Source organism: Mastigoproctus giganteus, chromosome 1 (assembly GCF_048544385.1).
Source record: "Mastigoproctus giganteus isolate SK-2022 chromosome 1, ASM4854438v1, whole genome shotgun sequence".
Classification (NCBI taxonomy): Eukaryota; Metazoa; Arthropoda; class Arachnida; order Uropygi; family Thelyphonidae; genus Mastigoproctus; species Mastigoproctus giganteus.
Window position 1 is genome coordinate 111,722,412 of NC_143575.1, and position 17,530 is coordinate 111,739,941.

Genomic DNA, 17,530 nt, shown 5'->3' on the forward strand with positions numbered 1-17,530 from the left:
ACACTCACCATCTTCTTCCCACTTACACGCACATAAACGTGTCAATTCCCTCAATTTAGCAAAAGAAATAAATTAAAGTCTCCAAAAAAACGCATTTCTGAATTTTGACCGTAAGTGATCTATGGCTATGAAAATATATCGAGCACCTAGTCGTCCATTCTTTTGTACTGCCGTTGCCTCCAGCGCCCGACTCTATGCACAAGTGGGAAAATAAATGCAATACTTGACTTTTTCAGATGACTGAGAATATACAAATAGATCCTTTGTCAGAAGTCTTTCAAGTTAAAAGGAAACAATGAAATGATAAATTTGAGGTATTTTCATCTACGAGAAATTTCCATCAATGACATTTCCAAATCGCATTTTGCCAACTCAAGAAATAGTAGGGGGAGCTCATCAGTTCGTCGAAAATTTTCGACAGTTTACAATTGATATTCTGTGTGATACAACGTACATACTTGTGATCTGTTTGTTCTTTTTCAACATTTACTCTTCTAGAGTTTTGTACTTTCCTGTTTTTTTTTTTATTCCTTCTATCCACCACAGTGCAAAAGAAAAGTAGAAAGTGATATTAAATGTGAATTTAATGAACAGTGGGAAAATTAGTTGTTATTTATAGCAAGTTCATCAGGAAAACCGTTTTGAATTGTTTGTGAAAGTACTCTTTCACATAATAAAAGACATTATCTTAATAGACACTATAAATCACAGCATCAGACTAACATAGAAGGAAAAATGAAGCTCGTTCTTGGGTCTGAGCTACGAAAAGAATATGTGACTAAGAAAAAGGAAGAAATCAGAAGAAGACAAAATATATTTGCTAAAGTAAGTTGTGAAGACTTGGCGATGATAGAAGTGTCTTATGAAATTGCTTTAGTATTGGCGAAAAAAAAGAAACCTTTTTCTGACGGAGAAGAAATTGTTAAGCCTTGTCTCCAAATATTTGCACGCCATCTTGGTAATAAAGATATTGAAAGGAAAGCAGACGAAATTGCTATATCAAGGCAGACAGTTACGAGACGTATCGAGGAACTCTCTCAGGATGTATCTCAGCAACTGGAAGATCTTGTCCATTCTTGTACTTTCTTTTCTCTAGCTTTGGATGAATCAATGGACATATGTGGTGTAGCCCAGTTAAGCATTTTTATAAGAGGAATTGATGATAATTTTAATGTCTTTGAAGAACTTGCCAGTCTGGAGTCATTGCATGGTAAAACAAGAGGATCAGACATATTTTAAAAAGTAAAATCATGCCTAGAAAATCTAAAATTAGATTATAGTAAACTCATCAGTGTGTGTACTGACAGAGCGCCGTTAATGACAGGTAAAGCCAATGGCACTACAACTTTGCTTGAAAATTTTTAAATCGTCCTGTACTAAAATATCTCTGCATTATACACCAAGAGGCACTGTGTGGAAAAATTTTAAATATGCAGCATGTTATGTTACCGGTTGTGAAATTTGTGAATAAAATTAGAGCAAGAGCATTAAACAGACAAGAAATCTAACAACTCACAATATTCTCTGAATTCTTTTCAGAGAATATTGTGAGTTGTTAGATTTGGAATATAGTGAACTTGTCCTTCATTGTGAGGTGCGCTGGCTTTCTGGAGGACAGGTTCTGAATAGATTTTGGAAACTGAAAAATGCTGTTTATAATTTTTTAGAACAGGAAAATGAACTACCTGATGAAAGAACCTTATTATTAGATAACAACTGGCTATTTGATTTGGCATTTTTAGATGATGTTACTAGTCATCTCAATAATCTAAATTCGAAACTACAAGGCATGAATAAATTATTTCCTAGCTTAGTAAATAGCATCAATTCATTTAAAATGAAATTAAAACTGTTCATCTCTCAGTTAGAAAGTCAGGATTTAAGTCAATTTCCACACTTGAAAGAGCAGAATGAATGTGCTGTGGATGATAGCAACTGGACCAAATATCTTGAAAAAATCAAGTTATTGCAAGTGTCATTTGAAAGTCGTTTTCGTGATTTGGCTAAAGAAGAAAACTACATGCTCACATTTATAAACACATTTTTACTTAGTGAACAAAAAATAATTGAGATGCCTAGTAATATGCAAATGGAACTTACTGATTTAAAAACAAATTCATTATTAAAAATGAAATTTGATGAGCTTTTTTCAGATCAAAATGCTTCTGACATGATTAATTTCTGGCGAACATTCCCTGTGAACATTTCCCAGAACTAAGAAAATTTGCAAAAAATTATATATGTCGTTTCGGAACGACATACAGATGTGAACAAGCATTTTCATCCATGAAATTGATCAAAAGCAAAATGAGGTCGGGAATGACTGATTCAAATTTGAAGAATTCTCTGCTGCACTCAGTAACAAATTTAACACCAAACATTGAAAGCCTGGCGAAATCCAAACAGGCTCAAAAGTCTCATTAATGGTAAGTAATGTTTATGTGCTGTAATAGAAATTGCTTTACATACAATAATTAAATCATTTAAAAATGTTAATTATGTTCATAAACATACTTTTATTAAAAAGGTTATTAAGGATATGCCTGGACTCCTTCTAGCAAGCAGAGAGAACAGACGACTCCAAGTTCCAACCTGATCTCGCTCTCGATGCTCCATCTTGCTCAGAGCTCTCTCTCTCATCACATCCAACAACTGTGGTACAGAGCTATCTTCACCAAACAAGACTCTCCGGCAGCTGTAGCACCATCAGCAGGTTCCACGTCAGCGGTCGCCCTCTCGTCCAAGAGATCATCTCTCACTATGGTAGATTGGTGCTCCAATAAACATGTGTCTTTTGAACTGGCGTACATTATTTAATTTAGTTGCGTGTTTGAGTTATTCTTTTTCCTCCCCTAAGTGAAGCAGATCCTACCCCTATCCCTATTTTCCAACCCCAACCATGAACGTAAGAAGGTAGAAAAGGTGCTTGGGTTGTATGGCACATCTGAACTCTTATGTGAAAAAATTGGCGCATGGTATGTAAAAGGTTGGCCACCACTGGTATAAGGCAATGGTCAGGCCACATCTTGACTACTGCATACAGGTCTGGGGACTTCACTTTAGGAAGAATGTAGAGCTGCTGCAAAGGGTACAGAGAAATTGGTGAGGGGAACAAAGGGGTGCTCTTACCACAGAAGGCGTCACTTCTGCAAATTGCAGCTTCTGGAAACAACATCTGATGACCTGAAGGTGATCTGACTAAGGTGTTTTAACGCTTTGAATGGATTGAGTAAGCTCATTGCTGATGGGATTCTTCCTCTTGCTCAGACTATGCACATGAAGGAACACAAATTCAAATTGAGGAATGGTTGCAGAATAGATGTGCAGAAGTTTTCTTTAGCCAGAGGGTGGTTGATTGCTGAAGCAAACTTCCATCTGTTGTGGAAGTCTTCCAGTTTGGAAGTAGTTAGCTTAAATAAATTCAAATAAAACTATTGGAGGGAATGGACAAACCTTCCAATAGACAAACTATTGAAGGGGATGGAAAAGGTGTAATGGGATTTTTTTTGGCTGATAATGTACAAGCTTACTTTCTTGCATCATTTGCCACTACTAATACTTTGGTTTACTTAAAAAAAAATAAATTATATACAGTAATACCCCGAAGTTACGCGATAGGTGGGTCCGACGAAAATCGCTTAAGTCGAATTCGCGTAAGTCGGGGTACAACTTTGCATATAAATACATATAAATTTTGTTTAATTGGGACCAAGGACTAACAAAAACACTAGTTTAGAAGAAAAATATTAATAAAATTGCAGTTCTTTATACATATTAATACAAAATATGTATTAAAAAAAATAAATGACTTACGTAAAAAAGTTATTTCGATGTCGATGGCTTCATAAAATCTAACAAATTCGTCTGACGACACAGAGACCTTTTTTTCAGGAAGAATTTCTTCGTAGCAAGCTAATAATTTTTTTATTCCTTGCTTTGTAACTATAACACGTTCTTCGTTGTAGTCTATGTTTTCTAAAATTTTTAAGCCCTTTTCAATTGGGCTAAGACCTTCTGTCAAGTTTGCAATTGTCATGTGCTTTTCGCCGTTGCCTCATTTAGGCCTGTAGTACGTGCAATATCACATGGTCTTTCATTTCGCTCAAAGCGTTTCACAATTTCATATTTTTTCTCTATCAACAGAGACGGACTGGCCATAAGCCTTACCGGGGAAACCCCGGTGGGCCTGTGTGATTTTGGCCATAAACCATAGTATGAGGCCACTATAAATTTTCCCGGGTAAGAATTTTTGACCCAGTCCGCCTCTGTTTATCGATAATTGCTTTTCTTTTTCTCTCTGAATCTGCAGTGTCTTCACCAGTATGCTTCCTTTTCACTCCTTTTAAGTATTTTACTATTTTTAGGGAATAAAGCACAATTACAAAACGAGGAGGCACGCTTGATACACATAAACAAAGCTGCACACATGTAGCAACTGAATAAACAACACCATAAAGGCAGAGATACACTATTAACACCTCACATTTCTAGGGGTTACTACCATAAAACAATAAAAATCCAGTTGCGTTTCTGCTAGTGGAATCTGTTATAAACTGGTAGTAAACTCCATCTAATTGCATACCAATAGCTGGAATTGTGTTGGTTTTTACGTTATTATGGTGAAATGTGTTTCCCCTAAAACAAATACATTTTCAGAATCTTCTCTTCATTCCTATCGCGTTGCGTTCGGTTGGGGTGATTCTGCGTTCGACTGCCATTTCTTGTAAACACAAAGGTGAATCGTGCATAAGCCAATTCGGTTCGTGTTATATTATAAGATATCGTTACCGTATTTATAAATAGTGTATGATCGAATTCGTGTAGTGTAAACACGTGTTATACGAGGACTGACTGTATACGGCTCGACTGACGCGATCCATTTCTCTCGTGAAAACGATGTAATTTCCGACAAACATTGAGACGAATTCGAATGCACACATATAAATATGACAGTTGGAATACAAATTCTTGTATATGTGTGCAGCTCATGCGCAGTAAAGTTGAAATTTGTTCATCTTTCACTCTCACTCTCCGCCGTCGCACCATATATCGATAACATATGAAAACCGACCTTGAAGATAGTGGGCGGCAGTGTTGCCAAACAAAAAAAATCAAGAACCGCGTAACTCAGAGTTCGCGTAAGTCGGGTATTACTGTATAATAAATAAATAAATTTTCTGTTTATACTCCGGGACGACCAAACAGTCAGAGGAGTTAACAAGATAGACAGAATATTCCAACAGCAAATTCAAAATGGGAAGCATTCAAAGAACTTATCTTGGAAGCTACTAGGCTTTACATACCAACTAAGAAATATTGTTCAAGGTTTAGGCCAAAATGGATGTCAGATGAACTAATGAGGCATATGGCAGAGAAGAAAAATGCATGGGATACTTACAAATTAACACATGACACAGAAGCCTATGATAGATACAAGTTGATATGCAACCAAGTTACAAAGGAGGTTAGGCAGGCGAAGGCAGATTACGAGAAATCCTTGGCAAGGGATGCAAAGAAAAACAGCAAAGAGTTCTTTACTTATGTAAACTCTAGAAGGAAAGGGATGAATCAGATTGGTCCACTTGATATTGATGGGTCAAGTGTTGATGATCCTGCTCAGGTGGCTAACAAACTAAATGAATATTTTGCATCGACATTCACACATGAGGAGTTATTCAGCGAGGGGAATGCCAGAGGTGTATTCAACTCTAGCAGTAAGTTACAGAATCTTGAAATAACTGGGAGTAAAGTGGAGGAGAAACTGTTGAAGATAAACACAAGAAAGGCACCCGGGGTGGATGGGATCTATCCAGTTATATTAAAGGAGGCAGCAAAGGAAGTAAGCAAACCCTTAGCCATAATTATGAGAGCTTCCTTGGACTCAGGGGAGGTACCCATAGACTGGAAATGTGCAAATGTGACCCCAATTCACAAAGGAGGATCAAAGGCTGACACAAGTAATTATAGACCTGTGAGCTTAACTTCTGTTCCAGGAAAATTAATGGAGGCACTGGTTAAAGACGCACTGCAGGATCATTTAGACAAGACTTCAGTTATAGCTCAGACACAGCATGGTTTTGTTAAGGGGAAGTCTTGCCTGACCAACTTGATTGGATACTATGATGCAGTCACAAAAGAACTGGATGCAGGGAATAACTTTGATATTATATACTTGGATCTTAGAAAGGCTTTTGATACTGTTGCACATGGAAGACTGCTACACAAATTGGAGCAGTGTGACATTGGAGGCAAATTGCTGCTATGGATAAAGGGGTGGTTGAGGGGGAGAAGACAGAGAGTGGTAATCAATGGACACTGCTCATCGTGGACTGATGTTATTAGTGGAGTCCCTCAGGGCTCAGTGTTGGGTCCATTATTGTTTTCTGTATTTATAAATGATATTGATGATGGTATATCGGGATTAATGTCCAAGTTTGCAGACGATACAAAGGTTGGCAGGGTTGTCAAGGACACTACTGACACTATGCTGCTGCAACAGGATCTGGAAAGGTTGAGCAGATGGGCTGAGAGGTGGCAAATGAAGTTTAACATTGACAAATGTAAAGTACTACACATGGGAAACAGCAACCCCAGAGCAACGTATCAACTCTGTGGTACAACACTGACAGTGGTAGAGAATGAAAGGGACTTGGGGGTGGTTGTGCAGGCAGATATGAAGTTCTCTGAGCAGTGCAGACGGGCTGCAAGAGTAGCTCAAGGAGTATTGTCAATGATATACAGGAATTTTTCCAGCAGGGATAAGGAGGTAATTATTCCATTGTATAAGGCGATGGTCAGGTCACACCTAGAGTACTGTATACAGGTCTGGAGGCCTCATTTCAAGAAGGATGTAGAGCTGCTGGAACGAGTACAGAGAAGGGCAACAAGATTAGTGAATGGAACAAAGGGGTGCTCTTACGAAGAAAGGCTTAAGTTTTGCAAATTACAGTGTCTGGAGACTAGGCACCAGCGAGGTGATCTGATAGAGGTATATAAAGCCTTGAATGGTTTAAGCATGCTCAATGCCGATGGGATTCTTCCTCTAGCTCAGAATAATCACCTGAGAGGGCATAAATTCAAATTGAGGAAAGACAGATGTAGGATAGACGTGCGGAAATTTGTCTTTAGCCAGCGGGTGGTTGGTTGGTGGAACAGACTTCCATCCCTTGTGGTGGAGGTTGATAGCCTAAATAAGTTTAAGGCTCAGCTGGACAGGTATTTTGAACGAACAGAGGGGTGAAGTGGAAGTGGTTTTTTTTTTTTTTTTTTTTTTTTTTTGGCTGATGCTGCATAAGCTTGCTTTCTTGCATCAAATGCCTCTACTAATGCTAATGCTAATACAAGGAACAGCACCGTATTCAGCAGTCACGGGCTTGAACCCCGGTCATTCAAGGCACGTGTACTTATGCACCCACGCGCCTGACCACTAGGCTACGGCGGCCTTCTATACAAGGGGAATCCATAGAATATTTGTATTCATCCAGAAGTAGTTATGTTAGAAAATTGAAACAAACCATGTATTACCATAGTCGCCAGACAAAATTACACATTTTTGCCGTCTCTCAATATACTTCCTCAGGTCGGTTTTGTAGAAGTCCTCTGACTGTCCTTCAAGCCATAACTTGGCAGCAGAAATCACCTCATCATCAGCAGCAACGTGTTTTCCATGAAGAAAGGATTTCGGGGCAGGAAAGAGAAAGAAATCTGAGGGTGAAAGGTTGGGGGAATAAGCAGGATGCAGCAATATTTCAAACACACATTGGTGCAGAACTATGTGTAGCATGCAAGGAATGCTCAGTGGCATTATTGTAGAGCAAGCCCACACCTTTTGACAGCTGTCCCTGTCTTTTTTCTTTTAAAGCAGCACATAGATTTATTCTCTTGTTCTCTTTCTTTCCATTTTAACACAAGAAAGAGTTGTTTCACACAATGAATTCTGTCTGTATTCATTCAAAAGGTGGCTGTATGTACAGATTATCAGTTCTTTTAATGTTTTCTAAGCTACGCTGTCCTCAAATGGTCCCCCTTGGAAATATTAACAAGTATATATTATATATTAGAGGCATAAAACATTCTCCACTCTCACACCGTAACGAATTTCTTTTGGTACAATAAAGGGTTACTACTGCATCACAAAGAACTTCCAGAATAAAACATCTGCACAAAGCAAGAATATTTGGTCAGTCAAAAACAACCATGGCCATTCAAATTCAAAGAAAAACATGATAAATTCCAAACAGTAGTGGTTGAAATTTATAATGCAGATTCCAATAGAATTTATAATGAAAATTGCATTATAGAATTTATAATGCAGCTTCCAACTCCTTGAACTTTTGTTAGTAGATGAAGTTAGTACACTGACAGAAAAAAGTGCAATCCCCTCCCCCCCAAAAAAACAGTACACTGTAAGCAGATTACATTTTTTTCTTCATTTGGTTAATAGGAAAACCACTGTGCACACTGGATAAAAAAAGAAGCTCACATTATTGCAATTGCATTTTTTGGAAACAATATTGGCACAGCATCTTCTCCGGATGCATATTTTATCGTCTAACAAAATTTCAAGAAAATATTTCTATTGATAGCTGCATTATAAGGTTCCAAAAACTAACGTAGTGTCAAACAAACTTTGCATACAAAAAAATATGCACTACAAATAATGGATTGTTTTCTGAGACTTGTATTGTTACAAAATATTTTTATATATATTTGACTAAATAACAGAATTTCACAGAAAAATTTTCATTCGAAGCTCCAATAACAACCAGCATAAAATCAAAAGCAGAAAAGCATGAAATCAAATAAATGGGGATTTTTTTTAAAAACAACTACTGGGATTATTAAACAAATATTTACGGTTTGTGAACTAGATAATAGTACTAAACAGGAGAGGAAAAAAAAAAATTAAGAAATTTTCATCACCACTGGCACACTGTTGAGTTTCCTTTACTAGGTTATTTTGACTAAGATGGGCTAATTATGTAACAAAAGTGGCATGAGGCCGGTTAAGGGGTCTCTATGGGGATAAAATACACTTAAACAGAAGGAATAAGAGTATTTGCCAATGCTTTTAAAACAGTGTTATGTCGGTCGGAAAACTTGAGGGGAATACACAGATTACACCAGCCATGATACTTGCATTTTTTTCTATTGGAACATGCAGCAGCCTGTAAAGGAAGGTGCTGGAGAGTTCAAGGCCCACTTGGTCCTAAGGGAACAAGCACATATATGGGCTATGTTAGTGCTACTAAATGTAAAAACAGTTGTATATATCTTGTGTATTCACTAAGGATAGAAGCATAGTGAATAAATCTGATGAATTTGAAGTACTGATTAAGTCAGCAAATGCAGACAGTGTAGGGATATTGGAGATGGTGTCATTCAGACATAAGCAATACTAAATTGGAATATGGGGAGTACAATGTATACAAAAAGGACAGACAGAACAGGTTGGGAGAAGAGTAATGCTCCTAGTTAAGAAGCACAAAAAAATCTAAGACAATGCATCCATTTGACATGAGTAACCAGTGCAATTTTGAATCAGATCGGTGATTAAAAGGGAAAACAAAAGAGAAAGCACAGGGAAAACAAAAATAAGAGTAGGAATGTGTCATAAGTCAAATTACTATGATTACTATAATGAACTATACAGACAAAATAGAGTGGGCCCATAAAGCAGAATGTCTTATAATGAGTTATTTTAACTTTCCAGATATTGACTGGAACTTGTGGGCTGGTCACTCAGACAGTAGTAAGACTTTTGTGGATTTATTGGATAACTAATTTTTACATAAGCTTATCAAAGAGGCAACAAGAAAAAGTAATACTCTTGATCTGATTGTCAGAATTGTCACTCTTTTTGCATTGAGAATCTGCACTTGGTGGTACTGATCACAGTGTATTGACAGGGATTTACTTAAAAGATACAACTACTATTAACAACAAAGTGAAGAGTTTTCGTAAAGGTGACTACAGTGGTCTCAGACAATTTTTAAATTCTATGCAATAGGACCATCTGATGACGTTAATAACAGAAAATTCTAAATGGAAGCATGCAGGGAAATAATCGTATCAGCCATTAGGCTTTTTATACCTATTAAGAGATAGTATTCAAGGCTTTACATCTAAATTGACATCAGATGAACTGATGAGACTCAAAGCAGAGAAGAATAACACATGGGATGCACATAAAGCAGTGGTTCCCAAACTACTGAGATGTACGGACCCCTTCAAAAATGAAATAAAGTTTATGGACCCCCTATATACATATGTATGCATGTGCTACTGTGTGCGTGCTCCTGTGTTTGTGTGTGTGTCGCCTCACTATTGACTTGTATAATGAGATAATCATCTCCCTGTCCCTGCTAGCAAAACTCCTATGTATCATTGACAAGACTCCATGACCCGCCCTGGCAGCCCGTCTGCACTGCTCAGCAAACTTCATATTTGACTGCACAATTACCCTCAGATGTTTTTCATTTTCCACTTCCCTGAGTGTAGTACCACACAGTTGGTATGTTTCTCTTCGGTTATCGCTACCCTTATGCAGTACTTTGCATTTGTCAATGTTAAACTTCAGTTGCCACTTCTCAGCCCATTTTCCCAACTTATCTAGATCCAATTGAAGTAGAATACTGTCTTTACTGTTGTAAACAACCCTGCCAACCTTTGTATCATTTGCAAACTGGACATTCAACCTGATATACCTTCATCAATATCACTGATAAATATACAAAACAACAATGGGCCCAACACCAAACCCTGGGGAACTCCACTAACAACATTTGTCCACAAAGAGCAGTGTCCTTTGATTACCACGCTCTGTCGTCTCCCACTCAACCATCCCTTTATCCATTGTGGCAACTTACCCTTAATGCCATACCATTCCAATTTGTACAGCAGTCTTCCACATGCAACAGTATCAAAAACTTTCCTGAAATCCAAGTATGTGATATCAAAATTATTTTTGGCATTCAGTTCCTTTGTGACCACATCATAGTAGCCAATCAAATTGGTCAGACAAGACATCCCTATAACAAACCCATGCTGTGTCTTAACTATTACTGCAGTCTTGTCTAGATGATCCTTCAATGCTTCTTTAACCAGTGATACCATTATTTTCCCTGGAACACAAGTTAAACTAATAGGTCTGTAGTTACTTGTGTCACCTTTTGAACCCCCTTTGTGAATTGGTGGTACATTTGCCCACCTCCAGTCCATGAGGACCTCCCCTGAGTCCAAGGAAGCTCATAATTATGGCTAAGGGTTTGCTTACTTCCTTTGCTGCCTCCTTTTATATAACTGGATAGGTAACCGTCCACCCCAGGTGCCTTCCTTATGTTTAACTTCAACAATTTCTCCTCCACTCCCATTCATTACAAAATCACTTAGCTCCCTGCTAGCGTTTGACAAACGTCTGGCACTCCCTTCATTGAATGACTCCTCATGTGTGAATGTAGATGCAAAATATTCATTCAGTTTGCAGCTACCTGAGCATGATCATCAATAGTCAACCCATCTATGTTAAGTGGTCCAATCTGATTCATCCCTTTCCTTCTAGAGTTTACATAAGTAAAGAACTCTTTGCTGCTTTATTTTGCACCCTTTGCCAAAGATTTCTCGTATTCTGCCTTCGCCTGCCTAACCTCCTTTGCGACTTGATTACAGACTAGTTTATACCTGCCATAGGCTTCTATGTCACCTGAACTTCATATGCATCCCATACATTCTTCTTCTCTGCCATGAGCCTCAATTCATCTGACATCCATTTAGGCCTAAACCTGGAACAGTATTTCTTAGTTGGAATGAAAAGCCTAGTAGACTCCAAAATTAAGTCCCTGAAGGCTTCCCATTTAGAATTCAACTTTAGTAAACATTATTAACCATAACTATTTCAGTTTAATTCAAACTAATTACCTGCTTTAGGAGAAAAATGTTGTGCAGAAGCTAGAGATGCAGTCATAACAGATGGTCCAATTACTTGCGAAGCAGGCCCAGTAGGTCTTGAAGCAGTTGGAGCTCGCAGAAAAAGAGTCTGAAAGAGTAAAGCACAACAAAACATTATTATAATATTAATCTTTTATAATTTATATCATTATTAGAGGAGTTAAAATATGTTTAAGTGAAATAGCATTCTCTGAAACATGCATTGACAATGAAACACAAAAGTTTTATTACATTTAAATGGTGCATCTGATGTAAGTTCTTAACAACATTACACAGGAACAGGTTCATCATCATCAGCCATTTTCAATCCACTGCAGGATGAAGGCCTCTCCAGCAACTTTCCAGTTCCTTCTGTTTTTTGCAATAGCAATCCATTTATGAACTACAAACTCATGAATTTCATCTGTTCATCTCCATCAATGTCATTCAGGTTTTCTTCTACTCTTGGATACCATTCTGTTATTCTATTAAGTCCATTTGTCAGCAGGTCTTCAAGCTATGTGTCCTGCCCAAGACCATTTTAGTTCTTTAGTTTCAATAAGAATGTCCTTTACTTGAGTTTGCTACCTAATCCATGTGTTTCTATTCTTATCTAACAGTCTGATTTATAATATAATTCGTTCCATTCTTCACTGTGTAGTTCTCAGCTTCTCTTCCATTCTTTTGGTGAGGGCCCAAGTTTCATTTCCATAAGTCATGGTGGGGAGTATACATTGTTTCATAATTTTACATTTCAGACAAATTGGGATATTGCTCCTCAGTATGTGACTATATTTCCTGAATGCTATTCATCCAAAATTTATTCTTCTCTTGACTTCCAGCCATTTATCATTATTACAGCTAATGACTTGTCCTGGCACCTCCGTAGCCAGGTGGGCAGGAGCAGCAGTGCTTAGCACAAGCTTGTTGATTAGACCGGGGTTCAAGCCCGTGACCGCTAAATACAGAGGATGCGGAAAGGTCAGGAAATGACAACCGCATATCCCCAGAGCAATATGGCCTTAGTTGCTAATGCTCCTAAAAAAAAAAAACAAATAACAAATGATTTGTCCCAGATAAGTATATGAATCCACCTTTCCAATTACTGCTCCTTCAATGATTATATCCCTTTCTGTAGCATACTTGTTCATCATTACTTTTGTTTTAGCCATATTCATCTTTAGTCCAAAATCCTTACTAATTCTGCATAACATTTTGAGGTGTATAAGGCCTCGAATGGGTTGAGCAAGCTGAATGCCGATGGGATTCTTCTTCTTTCTCAGACTAAGAACCTGAGGGGGCACAGTTTCAAATTGAGGAAATGTAGTTGTAGAACAGATGTGCGGAAATTTGCCTTTAGTCAGCAGGTAGTTGATAGGTGGAACAGGCTTCCATCTTTTGTTGTAGAAGCTAATAGCCTAAATAAATTTAAGGCTGAGCTGGACAGGTATTTGGAACGAATGGAGGGATGAAATGGGAGGGTTTTTTTTTTTTTTTGGCTGATGCTGCATAGGCTTGCTTTCTTACATCATATGCCTCTACTAATGCTAACTGATTGAGATTTTCCTCTAATTCTTTGGGATCATGGCTTATGATCACGTCATCTGCAAATCGTAAATGGTTTAGGTACTCTCCATTCACATCGACTCCTTTCTGCGACCGGTCTAACCTTCTGAAAGCTTCCTCAAGGGCAGCAGCAAACAACTTTGGAGATATTGTGTCTCCTTGTCGAACTCCTTTCTCAATTTTAAATTTGCTACTGTCTTTGTCTAGTCTAATATAGGAGGTAGCGTTCTCATATATTTTCTTCGGAATCATAATATATTGGTATCTATTCCTTGTCTAGAGCACTATGCCTAGTGCTCAAAACATTGAAAAAAAAAAAAAAAAAAAAAACAGAATCCGAAGAGCTGCACCTCAGCTCAATCAGTGGGGGGGAGTTTAAGAAATGGAATAGAGTGGGAAGGTGTTTTATTAAAAAAATAAGTCTTGAAATATTATTTATTAATACTGAAAAAACACAACAAACATCCAATTAGGTATGAATTAATGTGACTTTTGTTGCTGAACTTCTTGACCGAGTCTCTCAACATCAGGCGAGTTTGCTGTAATTTATCTTTAAACATGCTGTAAGACTTGCAATGTTCAGAAGGTTTTTTGATTTATTTTTAATATAGTTCATGTTCGAAAATATTCGCCAGCAGAAATACGTCGAACCAAACACTAAGAGAAAAATGAGTTTGAGTCCAAATGCAAATATTTTCAAATTTATACATGTGTCTGGTAAGTTACTCCACATACTGAACACAATTTGGTCTTGCTTTTTCAACTCATCTGTTGCCGTCCATTTGTGTAGAATTGCAAGGACAACCTTTTGCCTCTCCAAATCTTCAACTTCAGTTTTGAGGCATTTTAGTCTTGCACTCCACATGTCCTTGATTTTTAAGTCCTTTAACTCCATTTCATATTGTGCTTCATGTGGGCTAAAAGTTAAAGAGTTACAGTTACCCAAAGAGCCGCAGGTTGCCAACCCCTGTCTTATGCTGTATGGAGTCAAATGCCTTTTCATAATCCCCAAATGGCAGACATAACGGCGTTTTATATTCATTTGCTTTCTCAATTAGCTGCGATATTACGTGAAAGTATTCCACGTTGAGAATCCTGTCCTAAAGCCAGCTTGCTCTTTCGGTTGATTCTCATCAAGTATTCTTTCTACGTGAAGGTGATCAGGAACAGGTTATAGTTAACTAACTTGTTAACACAATGCATACAGTTTTGTTTTACTAAATGAACATTTCAGGGGAATTATAATACAAATTCTCGTCTTCAGAAATACTTGCTACATGTCAGTGATGACCTTCAACTGGCAGTAGGCTTCTTTATTAATCTCACTGATGAGATACTACACATAAATATTAATAAATAGTAATCCAATTAGTTCAATTTAATTATATTTGTGTATAATTTTTGGACATTAGATGTTTTTAAGTATACCTTTTAATAACTGTCAGTTGCAGAGCAACATAATTTTTTAAATTCCATATCTGTGACAATGTGCCTGCTTCATATGATATGATATCAATACCCAGATAGCAAAACTAAAAAAAAAAAAGGACTATCACAAAAATAATATTCAACAGCCTAAAGAAATATTGGTCATAAAAACAAGATCCAGTCAGCCAGAAAGGCCATCCTCCAGGACTTAACATATCTGCAGATTATTATCCTTCAAGCTGGTAAAAATAAATTCAACCAACAAAGGTAAAAATAAAAAACAAAAAACAAAGGTAAAAATAAAAATAAATCAACCAACAACAGATAAATTTATATGAATTTTAGTACTAGCACACCCTAAACTGAATCATTAATTTTTTAATTGGAGCACTGAGTTTACCATTTTCAACTATTTCTTTCTCGTTGTAATACTGCAGATTAAATACAAAGTAATAAACTTTTAAAGCCCCCAATGAATGCATGTTTTTCTGCATTAGGCATATGAAAATATACTTATATACTTAACACTATATACTTAATGGTCACATTACAGACAGTATTTCCCGATATGACTTTCCTGCTCACTTAGCTGCCAGTAAATGCTGAAACTGATCTACTTCTTAATAATTAAACATTATATTGTGCTACATTAAGCCAAAACTAATGAGATGTGGGAGGGTGGGGCCAAAGGCTGCGAGTTTTAATACAGTAACATCCTGTTAAAATGATCGTGGGGAAGTAGAGAGATTATAATCATTTTGCTATGCTAAAATTCCATGCTAATGAATATTCCTAAAAATTATCTTAAAAGAATCATTATTTGTTCAAATAAATTCTGGTGCACTTTTCTAATATATAAATGTAATTTCCACATTATTTTAATCAAATATCCACTTTAAAATCAATAATAGATTAACATTACAAAATACATACTACAAACTAAAAAAATTTTATTATAGTTTAGAAAGCATATTTCATTTTTATGAAATACATCATCACATAAAATCTTAATAACTACCACACATTTAGAAGTATGATAAATATAACTTACGGCTAATTTTCTTACATTACTTAACTGAAAATTAGCAATTAACAAAACATTTAACTTGTTTTTCCTAAATTAATACAAAATTATATTCAATTTTAGAGCAAGACTATAAATTGTGAAAACACAGGAGCTATTTCATTATAGCCCCATATCTCCTTCCACATTTTCTTCAATTTCAGCAATTTTTATAATTCCCTCGACAAAAAAGGAGCCAACTCATCACATATTAATTTTTTTTGTTGTTTTTTAAGTGAAAAAACACCGTACCACAGAGTACATGGTGGGGAGAGGGAGAGAGTGGGGCATAACTGTTCAGAAATATGGGAAATGTAGTGGAGAGCATGATACTGAATTCCTTTGCCACAACTTCCAATTTTTTCTTCCTTCAAGAAAATCATCCCATAGCTGTATTTATAATAAAGGCACATAGTGCCACTGTTCATTTTCATAAAATTTTTCTTTTATTGCAAGTTACCTTTAAAAATAATTTGTTATACTGAATGCCTGGTCAAAACCATTTTGTTCAAACAAAGTTAATAACAATAATTTTGATATAGTGAAATTTTCATTAAAACGGTATTCATTGTAACAGGAATTTACTTTTATGCTCACAGCTTACAGCTCACAAACAAGAGTAACATACCAATATAATAACTGACAAAAAAAAAAAGAAAAAAAGTTACTCCCACCCAAGAGATCAATTCAGTGGTTACCCTCAAGTAAAACCAAATTAAACTGAATGTGAATGGTCAGAAACTACTGAATAGAAGGCTTAATGAAGGGAGGTCAATGTTTTTGAAATTGGCAAACTGTAATAATTTTTTAGCCATTTTCATATATTTAGTCCTGTAAACGGCCAAGGAATTTATCCCTATCCCCAATCCTTATTTAAAAATATATGATAGTAATACTATCATATATTTTTATTATAATAGTGCTTTCTGCATCCCGATTTTAATTGGTTTGTTTGTTTATTATTAATTTTTATAGTATGAACCAGAGCTATAATGCTCAATACGTTGATATCAATATTTGTAAAATAATAAGAGTTTACCTCAATATAATGCGTAGAACACTTCCGGATGATACTCTCCAGCAATTAAAACGAAAAAAACCAAAAATCTTTTTTTTTTTCGTTAAATTTATTTTAATTAATTTATTTAATTTTTAATTGCATTAGATTGATTTTTAATTGTTTTAATTTTTAATTGTGTTTTCAGTTTGATTTTTAATTATTTTTAATTGTGTTCAATTGATTTTTAATTATTTTTTTTACTGTAATATAAGTTTTTCGCCGACCGGGCTAGCCGGGTGGGTAAAGTGCCTGCCTGCCAACCCAAAGGTCGCGGGTTCGATTCCCACCTTGGGCTTGGATCAAAGTACTGCAAAAACCTTAGGAGGTGCATTATGGCCACAGAAGCCTATGCGCCAACAACTACCAAAAAAAAATACATAAATAAGTTTTTCAATTTTTTCGTTTTAACTGCTGGAGAGTATCCTACAGAAGTGTTCTACGTATTATATTGAGGTAAACTTCTCTTATTATTTTACAAATTATTATTT

At 36.3% G+C, this 17,530-nt stretch overlaps 1 protein-coding gene across 1 annotated transcript in view; it reads right to left on the reverse strand.

Moving 5' to 3' along the window:
• LOC150091099 (uncharacterized) overlaps positions 1-17,530 on the reverse strand; it is a 502,417-nt gene that overhangs the window by 410,943 nt on the left and 73,944 nt on the right. The window contains exon 3 of the mRNA XM_090383197.1: positions 11,917-12,034. Coding sequence (XP_090239323.1) covers positions 11,917-12,034 — 118 coding nt within the window. The remainder of the gene's footprint in view (positions 1-11,916; positions 12,035-17,530) is intronic.